The sequence below is a fragment of the Moschus berezovskii genome, chromosome 27 (genome assembly GCF_049115385.1).
Source record: "Moschus berezovskii isolate FMDL1 chromosome 27, NW_MosBer_1.0, whole genome shotgun sequence".
NCBI lineage: Eukaryota > Metazoa > Chordata > Mammalia > Artiodactyla > Moschidae > Moschus > Moschus berezovskii.
Window position 1 is genome coordinate 28,718,754 of NC_142486.1, and position 18,509 is coordinate 28,737,262.

Below are 18,509 nucleotides of genomic sequence, written 5' to 3' on the forward strand. Positions count from 1 at the left end.
TTTTACCATCTTTCTCCAGGCCTCCCTCTCAGCTGCTGGTCATGCCTCAATGAAAATAGAAGCCAGCAGGCAAGAGCCAGTTTGTGTTTTTACCACCAGACCCACAGGTCTCCCCGCCGAGCCTGGGCCCGGCCTTTTCACAGGTGTTCCTTAGAAGGCTAGTCTCTCCCTCTGTGTCAGGCACTGGCTCTTCCAGTTTCCCCTTCTATCTGCTGGATGTTTTCCCTTCTCTGCTGATCATCCCATCAACCTTTGTAAACATTCTTTTAGTGCTGCTGCTAAGTTGCTTCAGTCATGTCTGACTCTGTGCGACCCCATAGATGGCAGCCCACCAGGCTCCCCCGTCCCTGGGATTCTCCAGGCAAGAACACTGGAGTGGGTTGCCATTTCCTTCTCCAATGTGTGAAAGTGAAAAGTGAAAGTGAAGTCACTCAGTTGTGTGCTACTCTGTGCGACCCCATAGCTGGCAGCCTACCAGGCTCTTCTGTCCATGGGATTTTCCAGGCAAGAGTACTGGAGTGGGTTGCCAGAGCACCTTAATCTAGTCCATGAGCCGCTTTCCTGCCATAGAGTGAGTTCCGGAGTCTGTGAATCTGGGGAAGGCAGTGAGGAGTTGACATCTATATTTTGTCTAACCTTGAACTGAATTTGTTCATTTCTCCTGTTAGGAATGTAGGCAACAACCCAGCCGCCTTAGCAGTAGCAGGAAGTTTGTCCTCAAGTGAAATGCTAGGTATCTTCAAGAGGCATTTTCGTTGTGGCAGATTTCTTGACTATTGTTTGCCTTCATCAGTACTTTGAAGTTTTCGTAGTTATTTCATCTGCCATTAGGTCTTTTAAAAAAATAATTATGTGTTTAGTTTACTTACTCGGCTGCACCAGGTCTTGTTGCAGCATGTGAGCTCTCAGTTAGGGCGCGCCAGATCTAGTTTCCTGACTAAGGGTTGAACCCGGGTCCCCTGCGTTGGGAGCGCAGAGTCTTAGAACCAGTGGGGAAGTCCCTGCCATTAGGTCTTCTTAATTTAATGTGTTGACCAGGAAGCTGGTATCTAATATTACCATATCATAGATATACAAAAAAGTTCTTGGTAACTATTTCAATACAATTACTTTTCTTTATAATCTTGTGTATTTTATGCTTTTGAAAACATCATTTTGAGGAAGGGCCTGTAGATTTCACCCAACCACCAAAGGAATAGGTGGCACGTGAAGATGAATCACGCCTGTGGGAATATCTCTATCTCAGAATAGCTCTAACCAAAGGAGACCCATCCCCCTCACTTGATTCCAGATCCCCAGCGTCACTTCTGGCCTGTGACGCTCCCACTCGGAGGAAAGCACCTTGAATGAGGTGTTTGCTCTTGCCATTCCCACCTCTTCCCCGCTAGTTTTCTCTTTACCCACCCTAGCCGGTCTGCTATCCTCACCCCTCCTCGGACTTGAGGTCGGGTCGCACTGCCGGGATCTCATACCTTGTGGATCTTGTTTTGTCTTCACTCCGCCTTTGGCGGAATTTGACCAGGTCACTCGCTCCCCCATCCCCTGGACGCTCGCCCCCGGCTTTCAGATCTTCGTTCTGTGCCTTTCCTCCTGCCTCCCTCTGGGCTCCTCTGCATCCTGACTCTTTTTCGTCTCACCTGGCTTCACTGTTAGTCTCGTATATTCCATGGTTTTATTTACTTTTTATTATTAAATTCTTATTTTGAAATAATCTCAGACTTTATAAATGTTGCCAAAATAACTCAGAGAATTCCTGGTACCTGCCCTCCGGTTTCCTGAATGTTGGCATTATACTTTGCCTTGTCATCCTTTCTCTCATTACATGCGTGTGTATAATTCCCCCCCCACCAAACCATTTTCGAGTAAGTTCCAAACATGACGTTTCTTTATTCCTAACTACTTCAGTGTGCATTTTCCTAAAAACAAGTACCTTCTCTTACACAGAACAGTAATCCAAATTAGGAGATGGATGTTGCTCCAGTACTGCTACCTCATTTAATAGACCTAATGTATATAAGTGTTGCTACTTAGAGTAAAAGAGAAACAACAACTTCTCCCTATCCAGATTCAGTCTGGGCTCACACGCTGCATTTAAGCTGTCTTATCTCTTTGCTCTTTTACATTCCAGAACAATTTCTCAGTCTGTCTTTGATTTGAGTACCTTGACAGTATTTTGTAGCGGAGGCTAGTTTGTGGCATGCCCCTCAATTGGGACTTTTTTGATGTTTCCTCAGCCAAATCCAGAGGCATCCGTTTGTCTCAGGCAGAGATACTGCAGATGTTTGCTGCTCAGTACGTTGTATCAGGAGAACGTGGCACCAGTGAGCTGAGTTACTGATGATTATAGCTTTTCTTTTTACTTTTAGAAAAACACACGTACAGTACATCCTCTGTCAACCATTTCTAAGTATACAGTTGACTGCATATTATTAAGTACATGCATATTATTGTGCAGCTTTTGGTGTTTGTAATGTTGATCAGACTTCTTCAATTAGGTTTAGCATCCACTGATGAGTCTTGCTTGAGACAATTGTTATTGCTGACAAATGATGATTTTCTAACTTCATCATTTCCTCCACAGTTTGTTAACTGTCCTGTGACTTGTAATGCCCCACTTCATCCTGATGACACCTGAATTTGTATCTCAACACCTTTTTCCTGAGCATTAGGCTTTTATTAGTAGCTCTTCATTTATGATTTAATTTATCCAGGAGGTAGCTTTTGGCTTTACTGGGACAACCATGTCCATTTATTTGCCCACTGTGTAGGGCTGTTTTCATGTTAGAAAGATGTTGAGATCTCATGTTGCCACAGAGATCTCCATACGACCCATAAACCTAAAATGTTTATTGTTTGTCCCTTTAAGGAAACGTGTACAGATCTCTGATCTAAGCGGTTATCTCCTGCCTGGATAACCACAGTAGACAGTTCCTTCTGGCTGACCTCCCTACTTCAGCTCTCATCAGAGTCCAGATGGTCTTTTAAAAACATGGAGAAGGGCTTCCGTGGCGGTCTAGTGGTTAAGAATCCGTCTTGCAATGCACATGGGTCGATCCCTGGTCCAGGGAGATTCCATATGCAGTAGGGCAGCTAGCCTGTACCTCACATCTACTGAACCTGAGTGAGTTCTAGAGCCCGTGCCACTGAAGCTGGAGAGCAGCCCCTGCTGTGAGCAAGTGGAGAGAGTCCATGCACAGCAGCGAAGACCCAGTGCAGCCAAAAATAAGTAAACAAATGTTTTTTAAAAAGCACTTGAAAATATGGAGCAGATGATGTGATTATTGTGCTTAAAACCTTCCAGTAGTGTTCTGTTCTTAGAATAAGTAAATTCTTACCGTGGCCTCTAAGGGCCCATGTAATCTTGCCCCATCCTCTCCAGCCTGACATTACTCTGTTCTGCTTACAGCTTCCTTCTTCTGGAACTGTTTGTGGAACAGTCCAAGCCATTTCTGTCCTTTAGGCATTTATGCCTGTTCCCTGCCTGAAACACTCTTCCCCCAGCTCTTGCATGTCTGATCCATGCTCAGCTTTTGGGTCCTCCTGCCCGGTGGCCTTCTCTGGTTGTCCTAAGGTGGTTCCCTTCACTAGAGAGCAGGACGCATCTACCTTGTTCATCATTAGCTCACCGGCACCTGGTACAGTGCCTGGCACAGTGTACATGCCAAATCACAATCTGTTGAGAGATGAATGAATGAAATAGACACACACATTTCAAAATCACTTGTTTTTTCTTTTTTGAGCTGTAGTCAAATATGGTCTTTCCTGAGTCTTATTCTCTGTGGTTTGTTACAAAATTTTTTGTGATAAACAGTGACCTTTGCTAATGCACGCTTTTAAAAATTCTGTTCAGGAATTCCGTACTTAAACCAGGAGGAAGAAAGACAGTTGAGAGAGCAGTATGATGAGAAGCGTTCGCAGTCCAACGGTGCAGGTGCCCTGTCCTACACGTCTCCTAACACATCAAAGTGTCCCGTGACAGTTCCTGACGATCAGAAGAAGTTTATTGACCAAGTGGTGTAAGTTCCTAAACTGAAACCAGACATGCGATGAGACATGTGTCTTGGGGCAGGATTGATGCCTGTATCTCAGGCTTGTGCTACCCACACACAGTGCACACAGAAGTGTGATGTGAGGGTAGGATTTAATGGTGGCATACCTGAGTTTGTGTTATATGTTGTTATTCAGTCGCTAAGTTGTATCTGTCTCTTTGCGACCCCATGGACTGCAGCATGCCAGGCTTTTCTGTCCTTCACTCTCTCCCAAAGTTAGCTCAGACTCATGTCCATTGAGTTGGTGATGCCATCCAGCTGTCTACTGTTAATTGTAAATTTAGTTTTATGTACTGTGCTCAGAATTGCCATGTGTCACCAGGCCAGAGACTGCCTTGGTAAGTGGGCAGACCTCTTGTGTGGAACACAGGCCTGAGAGCCACTGTTCCCCTGAAGGCAGAGACCCATCCAGATATTGCAACATATCTGTGTTTTTTTTTCTGTTGTGGTGAAGTTTCTGACAAGCAAATGTGCCACGGGAGGAGCGTCTGGTTTTGCTTAGTTTAGTTATCAGTATAACTGCTGACTCATTGGAAAAGACCCTGATGTTGGAAAAGATTGAAGGCAGAAGAGGGTGACAGAGGATGAGATGGTTGAATGGCATTACTGATTCAGTGGATATGAACTTGGGCAAACTCTGAGAGATGGTGAGGGAGAGGGAAGCCTGGCGTGCTGCAGTCCATGTTGTCGAGAAGAGTTGGACATGACTTGGCGACTGAACAACAGACTTGGAGACTGAACAACAAAACTACTTTACTAGGAAAGTAAAAATGTAAATCACTTGTATTGATGAATCCTTGAGAGAAGTTGTCACTAACTCATTAATAACAATGACAGAAAGAACCTGCCAAAGTAAAGTATTTTAAGTCTTACTGAACTAAAAAATTATGATTTGGTAAAATTACATTGTTATATGTTATTGCTTTTGAGTATGATGGTTCTATTGATTGACAACTTCATTCCTTAATGATGCTGATGGTCATGTTTTTATTCTAACTCTTCAGAGAGAAAATAGAAGATTTATTACAAAGTGAAGAAAACCAGAACTTGGATTTAGAGCCATGTACTGGGTCAGTTGCCTTGAATATTTTCACTTGTTCTTTTTTGGGAAAGGTAGATGATTTCTGGCATGTGCTCTACTTGGTCGCTTAAAAACATTCATAAATAGTCTTTATTATAGGTATGTTCCCAAGATTTCAGCACTAACTTTAGCATTAACGCAGTGGGGACCATGGTATATTGAGACACTGAATGAGTGCTTTGTCCTGTCCTAGAGGGAAGAAAACTGTTGTGCACCTTTGCTTTAAGTCATGCTCACAAGTGGCATAATTATTGTAGCCTTGATGTGTGCTTCATACAGAAAGGCTTCAGAAGAGCAGAGTCCATTGTTAGACTATTTCTGTCCTTTCCATTTCTCTCTGCAGTAAAAAAGCATCGGTGTTTCAAAGAGTCAGGAACAGAAACAGCCTGCTTTCCTTCCTTTTACTTTGTAACTAGCTTCACAGAAGTGTTTTAATGCATCTGTCTACTTAAAATTCTCTTCACACAACCACAGGAGGTAATATTTTGGTTAGATAAGCACTTCTGCCTCTTCTATAAAGGCAGTATAATAATAGCAGTGATAAGGAGCATTTTCGGTTCATTAATTCTCTTGGAGAAGAGCATGGCTGCTTCAGTATTCTGGCCTGTAGAAGTCCATGGAGTGTTCCATGGGGTCGCAAAGAGTTGGACCTGACTGAGCGACTTTCACTGTCGTGGTCAATTCATTAATTAGGCTGTGTGGTGACATAGTTGCGGCACACGGGCTTCTGTGGTTGCAGTCTGAGTGCATCTTTCTGGTTGTGGTGTGTGGGCTGAATTGCCCCTTGGCATATAGGATCTTAGTCCCCTGACTAGGGATCAAACCGGAGTTCTCTCCATTGGAAAGTGGATTCTTAACCATTGGACCACCAGGGAAGTACCAGTAAAAAGCATTTTCATGAAGAAAAGTGGTGAGGAATCCTCCTACCTTAAGCATCCTCTCTTCTTTTTTGCATGTTAACTGTCACTTCTAATGAAGCCACTTTTAAAACTTATATGGTCTTTCCCAACCAGTGCTTGGTCAGTTTGAATTTTCCTTCAATGACTGCAAATTAATGCCTTTTCATTTGTTTTCTTAGGTTCCAAAGAAAACTGATTTATCAGACCTTGAGCTGGAAGTAAGTGTTCATCCTATACATGAGGGTTCTGTGAGGGACCCAGAATTAAAAAATCAAACGCAGTCTTTTAGCCTTTATTTAATTTCTGATATTCTGCTGGTTTTGGTGCCTTGGCCATACCATGTTCTTGGGCAGTGCTTCATTTTGTCACTGTTTCCCCCCCCAATTTCTTAAGTTAAATACCTGCTTAATTTATTTGCTCTTGCTTGTTAGTAGCTGCTGTAAAGGCTTTACAGTTTTAATGATCAACTTGGCGTTTAATAAATGTAATATTATTTTTGTTAAAGGTATATGATAAAGATTTGGCTTTAAGACCTGGGAAATACTCAGGTGAATGCTCTTTGTTTTTCTTTTTTGAAACAGGATAATTTTTATTTAGATTATTGTCATTTAAGTTAACTTTTTAATTTATGCAGCTTAAAATATTTAATTATATTAGGCTGCCTTCTTTACTCGGAGAAGGCAATGGCACCCCACTCCAGTACTCTTGCCTGGAAAATCCCATGGACGGAGGAGCCTGGTAGGCTGCAGTCCATGGGGTCGCACAGAGTCGGACATGACTGAAGCGACTTAGCAGCAGCAGCCTTCTTTACTATATTTCAGTAGCATTGTACACAGAATTTTTAATTTCATACTTTTGCTGTTTATAAGAAATATTGAAATAGATTAAATGAAAGGTGAATGCTTTTTCTAAAGCAGAGATTAGACCATGGGTGGGTTTTAGGAGGCCTGTGAATCTCTTGAAATAATATCCAAAATTTTGTATGTGTTTTTTTCTGGAGATGTTTCCGTTAGTTTAATTATATTTTCAAGTGAATCTCTTTACTTAGCAGTTGAATGTCAGGATTGGACAGATGGATGTTCGCACTTGACTTTGTTTGGGGTTATTGTTGCTTGTTAGAATCTGCCGGTGGCATGTACACTGAGAATTTACTTTGACCAGACGAGGAAAAGGGCTGTTATTATTTGATTGGGCTCCTTTCCTCTCATCTTATCCTTGCAACATACTCCCCATGGATTCCAGATTCCTCTCCTTGGCAGATGCCAACTACTGTGCCAGCCTACCACAGAGTTACTTATCTCAAACCTCCCCTGTGTGTGCCCCAGACCATCCAAAGAGACCTTCAAAATTTCACTTAGGAAGTAAGCATTGTGACATTTAGAAGCAAGATTTGACTGTGAGGTAATGTGCTGACTGTATTATATGATGCCTGGCATTTCAGAAACTGCCTAAGTCCTAAAAACTTAATTTGAAATCAGATATATTGCTGTATTCTAAGAGCAGAGATAGGGAAACATTTGGAAACTGAAATATTATGGAATAGGCTTACTCTACAGTCTTTCTTGTCGTAATATTTATTGCATACTTAATAAAACTGATATAATGAAATTATAGCTATAAAGTTGTTTTAAAAGTCCTTTGGGGTCTTAGCTGTCATTATCTCATCTACCGATAATCATGTCTTCTTTCTTTTCTTTAGGTATCCCAAAGGCATTCATGTTGAGACTTTAGAAACTGAAAAGGTAACCCCAAGGCTTATTCAGAGCCAACATTAAATGCATTGAACCAGTGCCACAATATTCAAATACAAAGTGCAATCAGATCAAGAAGTTGAAAGTCAGAGTAGGCTTCCATACGTATGAACTGGGTGACATTGGACAAGTCATTTACCCACTGCCAGCCTCAGTTTCCTCATTTGTAAATCCATGCATGAGCGTGGTAATGATGAGCTCTGCTGTCTCACAGCTTTTTAAAAAGTAGTAGATGGAACTGAACTTTGTAAACTTGAGAGCATGCAAATGTTAGTACATGTCCTCATCATCACAGAAAGCTGATATGCCTGGTACTCACGTAGTGGTTGCTTCTTGTTACATGGGCCACTAAAATTCGTTTTTAGTATCTGGGGCATCAGCATGCTGTCATCATGTATTCCCGGAGAGCAGTGATAGAACCGAAATGGGTAATGGTGGGCTGATGGTGGGTTCTTTTGACAGAACTATAGAATTTTAGAATTTAGTTCTTGTTCTTAAGTGAGATGTCTAATTAAATAAGAGATTACGTAAATTAAATCTTGCTAGAAGATGAATCTCAAACACAGAAGATTTTGTGGTGTTTGATTGATCCAGAATGCAGTGTGAGAAAGAAGATGCTAGTTATCTGACAATTTACTGGAAAATCCAGGATTTTTCTCTTATGTTAGTGAGAAATGATACAGAAATTTTAAAAATTGAGGTATGGTTGACATACCAGTATTAGTTTTAGGTATATAGTATAACGATTCAAATATATATGGGTTACATAGAATTTTTATTTCAAAACCAACTGCTTTGAAATCCGTGTTCAAATGCAACATCTTAGTGTCCATTATGGATCTTACTCTCACAGTCTCTTGATATTTATAATTGGCTCTGTTGGGGTGAATTAATAAATCATGGGAAAATGTCGTGGAAACATGGAGATGAATTCTAGTTTGTAAAGCAACAAATCAACTTTTGGTGGCATTTCAAGATACTTTGAATGTGTTTAGCCCCTGAAAGACTGTGCACTGATAAAAATGATAACTTCTAATGGTAGCAGAACCTGAATTTCAGAGGGTGAGGAGGATCAGGTAGCTTCCAGAAAATTGTATGTCTCCTTTATGTCTTTTAGAAAGAGCGATACATTGTTATCAGCAAAGTAGATGAAGAAGAACGCAAAAGAAGAGAGCAACAGAAACATGCTAAGGAACAGGTGATTGAACTACATTCATTTCCTTTGGGTGAGAAATGGCAACAGAATTGTAGATCCTGTGTTGGATTCAGTTTAGTGAATCATTTTCTCCCGTAGAATTGAATTCATAGCAAAACCTGAAAGAGAGTGAGGGAAGTCTAAGAGTAGGTGTTTAGACGTAGCCAGCAGAGTGAGGGTGGCATCACGGTGGACCGTCTTCACCTCCACGAAGCCATCTCAGAGCAAGAGTTAGTGGTTATCATTGAGACTTTGTGTCACTGAGCGTCTCGGCCCATTAAGTGATCTCACTGTGGCTAAATTCAGGCCTGGTTAACTAGTTTTCCTAAAACAAAGTTGAGAGGATATGGGCCTACAGATGCATGCTCATAGTTAATGTTGGAGCCTCACTTTGGTTGTCCTCTGGAGAATGGATTCGAGCAGGAAGACCAGTTAAGCTGAAGAGTAACCAGCTAAGAGACGCCGGTGGCCTTAAACAGGAGAAAGTGAAAAGGAAATGTCTTTCGTGTCCAACTCTTTGCAACCTGATGGACCAGCCCACCAGGCTCCTCTGTCCATGGAATTCTCCAGGCAAGAATACTGGAGTGGTTTGCCATGCCCTCCTCCAGAGGGGCTTAACTTTGGGAATAGGTTTTTTTTTTCTTTTAAAAAATTTAATTCTGGTAAAATATGTAACATGAAATTTACCATCTTTGTCATTTTGAAGTGTTCAATTCTGTACTGTTAAATGCATTCACATTGTCCTACAACCATCACCACCATCCGTCTCCAGAACTATTTTTATCCTGCAAAATTGAAACACTATACCCATTAACTAATACCTTCCCACACCTCCCATCCCCCAGCCTCTGGCACCCACCGTTCTACTTTCTGCCTATGAATTTGACTCCTCTCAATGCCTCACATAAGTGGGATCAGATAGTATTTGTCTTTCTGTTACTGGCTTCGTTCATTTAGCGTAATGGTATTTTGGGTTCTTCTTTATTATAGCGTGTGTCACAGTTTCCTTTGTTTTTAAAAAGTCTGAATAATATTCTATATACCACATTATGTTTGTCCATTTATCTGTTGATGGACTGTTGTGTTGCTTCTGTCTTTTGGTTCTTGTGACTAACGCTGCTCTGAACATGGGTGTCAAGGACTCTTTTGAGTCCTTGCTTTCAATTCTTTGGGGCATATACCCAGGAGTGGAATTGCTGGGTCATATGGTAATTCTGTTTTTAATATTTTGAGGGACTACCGTGCTATTTCCCACGTGACTGTACCACTTTACATTCCTACCAACAAAGTACAAGTGTTCCAATTTCTCCACAAAACCACCAGTGCTTTTTAGACTCAAGAGTAATTTAAGGAAGTGAACAATTTCATTGAGGGTGAGATGAGAGACCAGGGGGCTTGCAGGTTCCTGGGAATTAAACTGGACCTAGTGAATCTTTTTTTTTTGAAAATGTAGCATTTTATTTATTTTTTTCTTCTTTTTTAAAAAAATTTTTATTTAATAAATGGTACAAAGCACAATGCCAAAAACATTTACAGTTAAAATTTCACCAAATGAAAAAATACTATAGAATACACAGTTGTAAAAAGCTACATTAAGTTATTTTACAACTGCCTCAAGCTGCAAAAAGAAAAAAAAACCCAATGCCATACCTAAGTTATCCCTCTCTCAAAATAATGCCTTTTATGTTATAAACCATGAGCACCCCATCAAAAGACGGGAACTGCTTTTGTTAATTCATATATATATATGTATATGACTGTATCACTTTGCTATACACCTAAAACAAACAACACTGTATATAAAATATAGTACAATATAAAATAAAAATAAGTAACAGATATTTGGGGCTTTACACCGAGTTAAGAGTTCCTATCAGAGGGATAACAGCACCACAGCTGTACTGAATCCTCATGAAGGAGGCACACTAATGACTGGATTACAAGAGTTACAGGAATGAGAGCTGCTCACTTCCCAGAAACTACAGCTCACAGAAAACCAACAAAGGCATGAGATACAGACCATTCACTTATGAATGTTTGAATTTATTTTTGGCCATGCCACACAGTGTGCAGAATCCTAGTTCCCTGACCAGGAATAGAACCCATGCCTGGAAGCACAGTCTTTACCCCTGGACCAGGGACATCCCAGGAGAAGAGTCTAATTTAGCTGTAAAGAAACAAGGAGAAGGAGAGTGGTTCCCTAGAGCTTAGAGTTAAGGAAAGGATTTCAAGATCGGAAAGAAATTGAGTCTGTTTCAGCACCGTCATGAAGAAAACATTAGAGAAGAAGCTGAGTGGGAATGAGTGTCAGTGTGGTGCTATAAAAATTTTATAAAAATGCATTTGACCAGGAAAAAAGAAGGCAGCGGGGGGTGGGTGGTACTTCCCTGGTGGCTCAGTTGGTAAAGAATCCTCCTGTAGTACAGGAGACCTGGGTTTGATTCTTGGGTTGGAAGATCCCCTAGAGAAGAGAATGGTAACCCACTCCAGTATTCTTACCTGGAGAATCCCATGGACAGCGGAGCCTGGTGGGCTACAGTTCATGGGGTCAAAAAGAGTCTGACATGACTGAGCAACTAAGCACTCACTCAGGAAAAAAAAAAAATCAGAGAATTCTTGATTTAACAGTCGGTCTGAGTGGTTCTCCTCTGAACGGAACAAAGTATTAATTTGGCCAGCAGATGGCAGCTTTTAAAAGTCCCTGTTTCTAAGGCAACTTCTTGTTTAGTCCTTAAGTTGTATCGGACTCTGCAACCCTGTGGACTATAGCCCACCAGGTTCCTCTGTCCATGGGATTACCCAGGCAAGAATACTGGAGTGGGTTGCCATTTCTTCCTCTAGGGAATCTTTGTGACCCAGGGATTGAACCCATTTCTCTTGCATTGGCAGATGGATTCTTTACCGCTGAGCCACCATGGAAGCCCTCAAGGCAGCTTGAGGGATGTGGAAATTTCAACAGTTGATTGGAAGTGATGGGTATACCTTCAGTTCAGTTCAGTTCAGTCGCTCAGTCGTGTCCGACTCTCCGCGACACCATGAATCACAGCACACCAGGCCTCCCTGTCCATCACCAACTCCCAGAGTTCACTCAGACTCATGTCCACAGAGTCGGTGATGCCATCTAGCCATCTCATTCTCTGTCGTCCCCTTCTCCTCCCGCCCCCAACCTTTCCCAGCATCAGAGTCTTTTCCAGTGAGTCAACTCGTCGCATGAGGTGGCCAAAGTATTGCAGTTTCAGCTTTAGCATCAGTCCCTCCAATGAACATCCAGGATTGATCTCCTTTAGAATGGACTGGTTGGATCTCCTTGCAGTACAAGGGACTCTCTAGCACTGTTTTTTTAGTAACTAATGAATAGTTTGCCACTTGCTCATCCCTCTCTCTGAAACAAAAATGGTACATACAGAAATCATTTCCAACGCAGTTGTTTGGGGGTGATGGACTTAAAGCATGGGAAACAAAAGTTATCTAACTGGATATAAAATTTCAACTTCTGTGTTTTTTTTTTTTTGCCTAGATTTTAACTCATTCAAACAAGGAACATATATATTTCAATAGTTGTTTTTTTGTTTTGTTTTTAAATTAGGAAGAACTGAACGATGCTGTGGGATTTTCTAGAGTCATTCATGCCATTGCTAATTCGGTAAGTGAAACAAGCTTTGTAATTAATTTCCTGAACATAACATTTACTGTGAAATGCCAAGTAATCATTGCAAATCCATTATCTGGTCACATTGATGTTAGAATGTTTTCCTGGTCTGGAGGGAGAAGTTAGAACTTCATAGAAATAGCTTGTTGTCATAATGCGCTCAGTGTGACATCATAATTGCTGAATTACATCCAAACCATTTTTTCAGAAAGAATTTCTATTAAAACACAGAAGAGGATTATACTGTGATGGCCTTAAGTGACTCCATGAAACTGATATTTATTATTCTCAAAACCAACAAGAAGCAGAATAGCAAACTAAAGAAGATGAGGAGAAATAATCCAGTCTTTGAAACCTTGTATTCCTTCATTAAAAGCAATCTAGAGGATAAAAATAATTGTGTTGAATTCTTCCGCTTAATTGAATCTCGTTTCTTTGTTTTCTAAATAATTTTGTTTATTTATTTAGGCCGTGCTGGGTCTTTGTTGCCGTGAGGGCTCTTCTCTGGTTTCAGCGAATAGGGGCTGCTCTCTAGTTGCGGTGCGCGGGCTTCTCACTCTGGTGGCTTCTCTTGTTGCGGAGCACAGGCTCCAGAGCATGTGGGCTTAGTAGTTGCATCTCCTGGGCTCTAGAGCACAGGTTTAATGGTTGCGGTGCATGGGCTTAGTTGCTCCCCAGCATGTAGAATCTTCCCGGGCCAGGGATTGAACCTGTGTCTCCTGTACTGGCAGGCAGATTCTTTACCACTACCCCAGAGAATCCCTGAATGTTATATCTTAATAACATTAGATGCATTTTAAAAATGTGTCAACTGTTTATGTAAATGTGCTGGAGGGTTCTGTGATAGAGTATTTTCCCTTGTTTCTTACAACCTTTAAGAAAAGAAGCACCCCCATCTTGCACAGAGAAACTGGGTCATGCTGCTGGTTGTTCTGTTGAGTTACCCATCCAAGTCACACTGCTTGCCTGATGCTAAACTTCTGGAGTCTAAGACTTCCTTTTCCCTGAGTAGCTGGCCTAGGGAGAAGGAATTGTCTCCCTGGAGGAGTCATCTTGTCCCTTAGATGCTGAGGTCTGCATCGGGGAAGCTTGAAGGCGGTGCTCCAGGAGTCCATGGTTGTCTCAACAGCAGGTGCAGCCTTGTCAAACAGGAGCACTTTCGGGGAGGCAGCCTCTGTCCCCAGCAAGGGGTAAACAGAACTTAGACCTTGAGGGAGAGAAGGGCTGACTTCTTAGGAGCTCTTTCTCTCAAGTAAATGATGTTACCAGAACAGAATATAACCAGGGGATGAGCCTAGGGAAAAACAAAGGTGTGGATCTCTTGAGAAGTAGCTAAAAAGCTAGTTTAAAACTCAGCATTTCAAAAAACTACGATCATGGCATCTGGTCCCATCACATCATGGCAAATAGATGGGGAAACAGTGGAAACAGTGACAGACTTTATTTTCTTGGGCTTCAAAATCACTGCAGGTGGTGACCGCAGCCATGAAATTTAAAAGACACTTGCTCCTTGGAAGAAAACCTGTGACAAACCTAGGTAGCGCATTAAAAAGCAGAGACATCACTTTGCCAACAAAGATCCATATAGTCAAAGTTATGGTTTTTCCAGTAGTCATGTATGGATGTGAGAGTTGGACCATAAAAAAGTCTGAGCACTGAAGAATTGATGCTTTTGAATTGTGGTGTTGGAGAAGAGAGTCCTTTGGACTGCAAGGAGATCAAAGCAGTCAGTCCTAGAATAAAGGAAATCAGTCCTGATCACTGGAAAGACTGATGCAGAAACTGAAGCTCCAAAACCTGGGCCACCTGATGCGAAGAGCCGACTCTGGAAAAGATGCTGGGAAAGATTTAAGGCAGAAGGAGAAGAGGGTGACAGAGGATGAGAGTGTCAGATGGCATCACTGATTCAATGGACAGTAACTTGGGTAAACTCCGCGAGATGGTGAGGGACAGGGAAGCTTGCTGTGCTGCAGTTCCGTAGAGTCGGGATACGACTGAGCGACTGAGCAACAGCAACAAGATTGCGTGTAGCCAGAGAAGCAGAGAGGGCTTCCCTGGTGGCTCAGTGGTAAAGAGCCTGCCTGTAATTAGAAAGATCTCGTGCAGAAGGGAATGGCAGTATTCTTGCCTGGTATATTCCACAGACAGAGGAGCCCGGTGGGCTGCAGTCTATGAGGTCACCAAGAGTTGGACACGACTGAGAGACACACACAGACACACACACACACACACACACACACACACACATGCAGAGGGGAGTTTCTGGTCGTGTTTGCTTACATTATACACACTTAACCAGCCATCTTCAGAGCAGTGGTGGATTTGATGGAAGCTGTCCCTGAAACAGATGTGGACAGCAGTTGGCTTTGAGCTCCCATAACCAGCATGATGGTTTAGGGGGCTTTTCCAAGCTGGGGTCATTTGTTTGCCTTGTACAAACAATTCAGATCCCTTAGCCAGCTGTGCCTCTATTTATTTTTCCTCTCTGTGGTCCCTCTTCTGCAAAGTGATTCATAGCATGTTGTGGACCATTCATAGTGCATGTCACAGTGCATACCGTGATAAAAATTTAGCCCTGTTTATTAGTGATCCAGTCATTTAAAATTTAAGTCATGTACTTTAAAACTACTAACATAGTTGAGCTCTGTATAGCCAGTGAGCAAGTAAATGTGCTGTATCAGACCAGGTTCTTTCCCCATCACTCTTAGTAACAGAATATGTTTTCTCTGGTTTTAAAAAATTTGTGTTAATTTTTCACCCAGAGAAAAGTTGCAAAACTGGTACAGGGTTTCTATATATCCGTCACATAGCGACACCTAATGTTACTATCTTGTATAACCATACAGTTGCAGAACCAGGAAGTTAGCATTGGTACAATATTATGAGCTAACTTGAATTTAACTTGTTTTTCCTCTAAGTCCTTTTTCTATTCACAGTTCTATCTAGGTTCCCACGTTGCGTTTACTTGTTATTTCTCCTTAGTCTTGTGCAGTCTGTAGTTTACTTTGTCTTTTATAACCTTGGTGTTTTTAAAGAATATTGATTGTAATTGTGTCAGGTGTGCCTTGGTTTGGATCTGTCTGCTCTTTTCTCACATTGGATTGAAGACACGGCTTTGGCAGGCATACCACAGAAATGATGGTTCATGACATTGACCCCCGTCACTGAGTTCAGGTGGTGTCTGCTGGGTTTATGCACTGTAGGTTACTGTTTTCCCTTCTGTAGTTAATAAATAGATTGGGGGAGATATTTTGAGATGCTGGAACGCCTGTTTTTTCTCGAGCTTTTGCCAGTGACATAGCGTCTGTCAGTGGATCTTGCCTGCAACCATCATTTCTGTGGTATTCTAGTGGCAAGTTTGTGTTTCCCTCTTTTTTTTTCTCCATTTGTTTCTGGAAATCTAGATGGAAGGGCTGCCCCTGCTCCCCTTTTGTTAATTCTTCTTTTTTTTTACTCAGAAATTTATTTTGTTCTACATACCTTTAAACAGTTTGTTTATTTATTTGGCTACATCAGGTCTTAGTTGCAGTGTGCAGGCTCTTTCGATGTGCGGTGCACAGGCTTAGTAGTTGGGGCTTGCAGGGTGAGTTGTTCCAAGGCAAGTGGGATCTTAGTTCCCTGATTAGAAATCTAACTGGGAAGATGGATTCTTAACCACTTGACCACCAGGGAAGTCCCCATTGTGTAGATTTATTTCTTAATTTAAAAGTATTGTTTATTTATTTTTCGCTGTGCTGAATCTTCGTTGCCGTGTGTGGGCTTTAGTTACAGTGGAGCAGGGGCTGCTTTTCTCTAGTTGCGGTACACGGGCTTCTTGGTGCAGTGGCTTCTCTTATTGTGGAGCTTGGGCCCTAGAGCATGCAGGCTTCTGTAGCTGTGGCACAGGGGCTAGTTGCCCCACAACTTGTGGAATCTTCTTGGACCAGTGATTGAACCATGTCCCCTGCATTGACAGGTGGATTCTTAACCACTGGACCATGAGGGAAGTCCCTCTACAGATTGTAATCTAGTGTTCTTATCATTTATATTGTTGCTCGGATGGTATCACATGGGCCATTGGCACTTCTTCAGACTGGCTTCCCTGGAACAAGCCCCATCCTTTTCTGAGCACCTCCTTACTTTCTGACATAACAAGATATTCCACACTTATCTTGTATTTTCCCTTTCTCAGCTCTAGAATCAATGACTTCTCCAAGGAGCCCTGGTTCCTTTTAGAAACAAGTTCTGGTGCTGGGCTCCTGCTGTGGTGTTACCACTTCTAGTTCCCCTCCCTGCACAGAGCCAAGAATGATACACGTGTAACCATGCATGCATACACACGTTGCTATTTCCCTGTCTGACTTAAATGTACAGAGCCAAGAATGATTCATGTGTAACCATGCATGTATACACACATTGATATTTCCATGTCTGACTTATATGCATATTTTTTTTAATTAATTATTTTTTGTTGGAGGCAAATTATTTTACAATATTATATTGGTTGGTTTTGCCATACATTGACATGAATTCGCCCCGGGTGTACATAAGTTCCCCCTCCTGAACCCCCCTCCTACCTTATATGCATATTTTAAAAAATGAGTTTATACTGATACACAACAGATTCTAGTCCAATACCACAGGGTTTACTTTTAACCTACTCTCTTTTCTTATTTGTAACATTTTTCCCTCCAACACTGGGAATTGCAGTTCTTGTTACCTGCTGTGTTGAGGTTAGTTCTGTTCTTCCCAACCTCTTTCAGTATGGTCGAGAGCTTCATTTATAATACAGTTAGGTTTATCTTTTAGGGTTTCCATTTTGGGTTCCTTCCTTCTCTGTGGTTTCAATCAATACTTGGTATCTTAGCATTTCATAGATATTCAGAATGGCCCACACACTGAGCTGAGAGGATATCTCATCTATTAGATTTGGGAAATTTTGTATAGAATTATTTATTTCAGAGAATTACGTTTAGCTTTGTGAGTCAAGGAGTATTGCTCTGAAGGTCCACTGGGACATAGTGAGGAGCTCCAGATGCTTTATATTAAAAATGCTGTCACCTGGCTAGCTAAATCTAAGTTGATGTTCCATTTTTGCCGTTTAATTTTTATCAAAATGGACTAATTTATTTCACATATATTGTACCTCATTGGTTGAAGAGCAGTGAATTTCATTGGAAACAATATTTCAGAACAAGGCCTGTGGAATTTGACATACATGATAAAGGAAATGAAAACTTGTTCTACTTAATAAAGTTTGTTATTTTCACCTTCTAGCATTGTTATGAGTGTGTCTTTTGAAAATAAGTGAGTTGAAAAAAAAAAAAAAGAAAATAAGTGAGTTGTTTTGAAGAAAACATTTCTGAAATAGATATTGGAGTTTGTTCACAAATTATTTGACAGTTCAAGGTATCTAGCATTTTCAGTTACTTTTTTGAGCTCTTTACTAAAAATTTTACTACTTCTGATTCTTGTGTTAATAAAAATTTTACTACTTCTGATTCCTTTGGGTAGAAGATGAATAAAAATCAGGGAAAAAGATCAATGAAATCAAAGTTATTTGGAGCTTTTACTTTGCATTCTGGATTTTACACCAGAATAGGAATGAAGCCAGCCCACTTTCTTTATTTGCATATCTTTATACATTTTTTTTCCCCTTAGTGTCAAAAAGTAAGTTTAGTACAAAATCCTTATGGAACCAAGCCATACATTTCAAAATACTTAGCATTTCTGTTTTTCGAGCTTTTCAATAAAAAGCCCTGATACAATTTTGCACCAAGGAGTCTTTCCTAACCTTGACTTTTTTCAGGGGAAGCTTGTCATTGGACACAACATGCTCTTGGATGTCATGCACACGGTTCATCAGTTCTACTGCCCTCTGCCTGCGGTGAGTGACTTGTCAGCCT

At 41.3% G+C, this 18,509-nt stretch overlaps 1 protein-coding gene across 2 annotated transcripts in view; it reads left to right on the forward strand.

Annotated features, from left to right (window-relative positions):
* Positions 1 to 18,509, forward strand: part of PARN (poly(A)-specific ribonuclease) — a 183,548-nt gene that overhangs the window by 15,091 nt on the left and 149,948 nt on the right. For both annotated transcript variants that reach the window (XM_055409530.2, XM_055409531.2), the window contains exons 7-13: positions 3,851 to 4,016; positions 5,054 to 5,119; positions 6,209 to 6,247; positions 7,729 to 7,771; positions 8,898 to 8,978; positions 12,562 to 12,618; positions 18,413 to 18,490. In XM_055409530.2, coding sequence (XP_055265505.1) covers positions 3,851 to 4,016; positions 5,054 to 5,119; positions 6,209 to 6,247; positions 7,729 to 7,771; positions 8,898 to 8,978; positions 12,562 to 12,618; positions 18,413 to 18,490 — 530 coding nt within the window. The remainder of the gene's footprint in view (positions 1 to 3,850; positions 4,017 to 5,053; positions 5,120 to 6,208; positions 6,248 to 7,728; positions 7,772 to 8,897; positions 8,979 to 12,561; positions 12,619 to 18,412; positions 18,491 to 18,509) is intronic.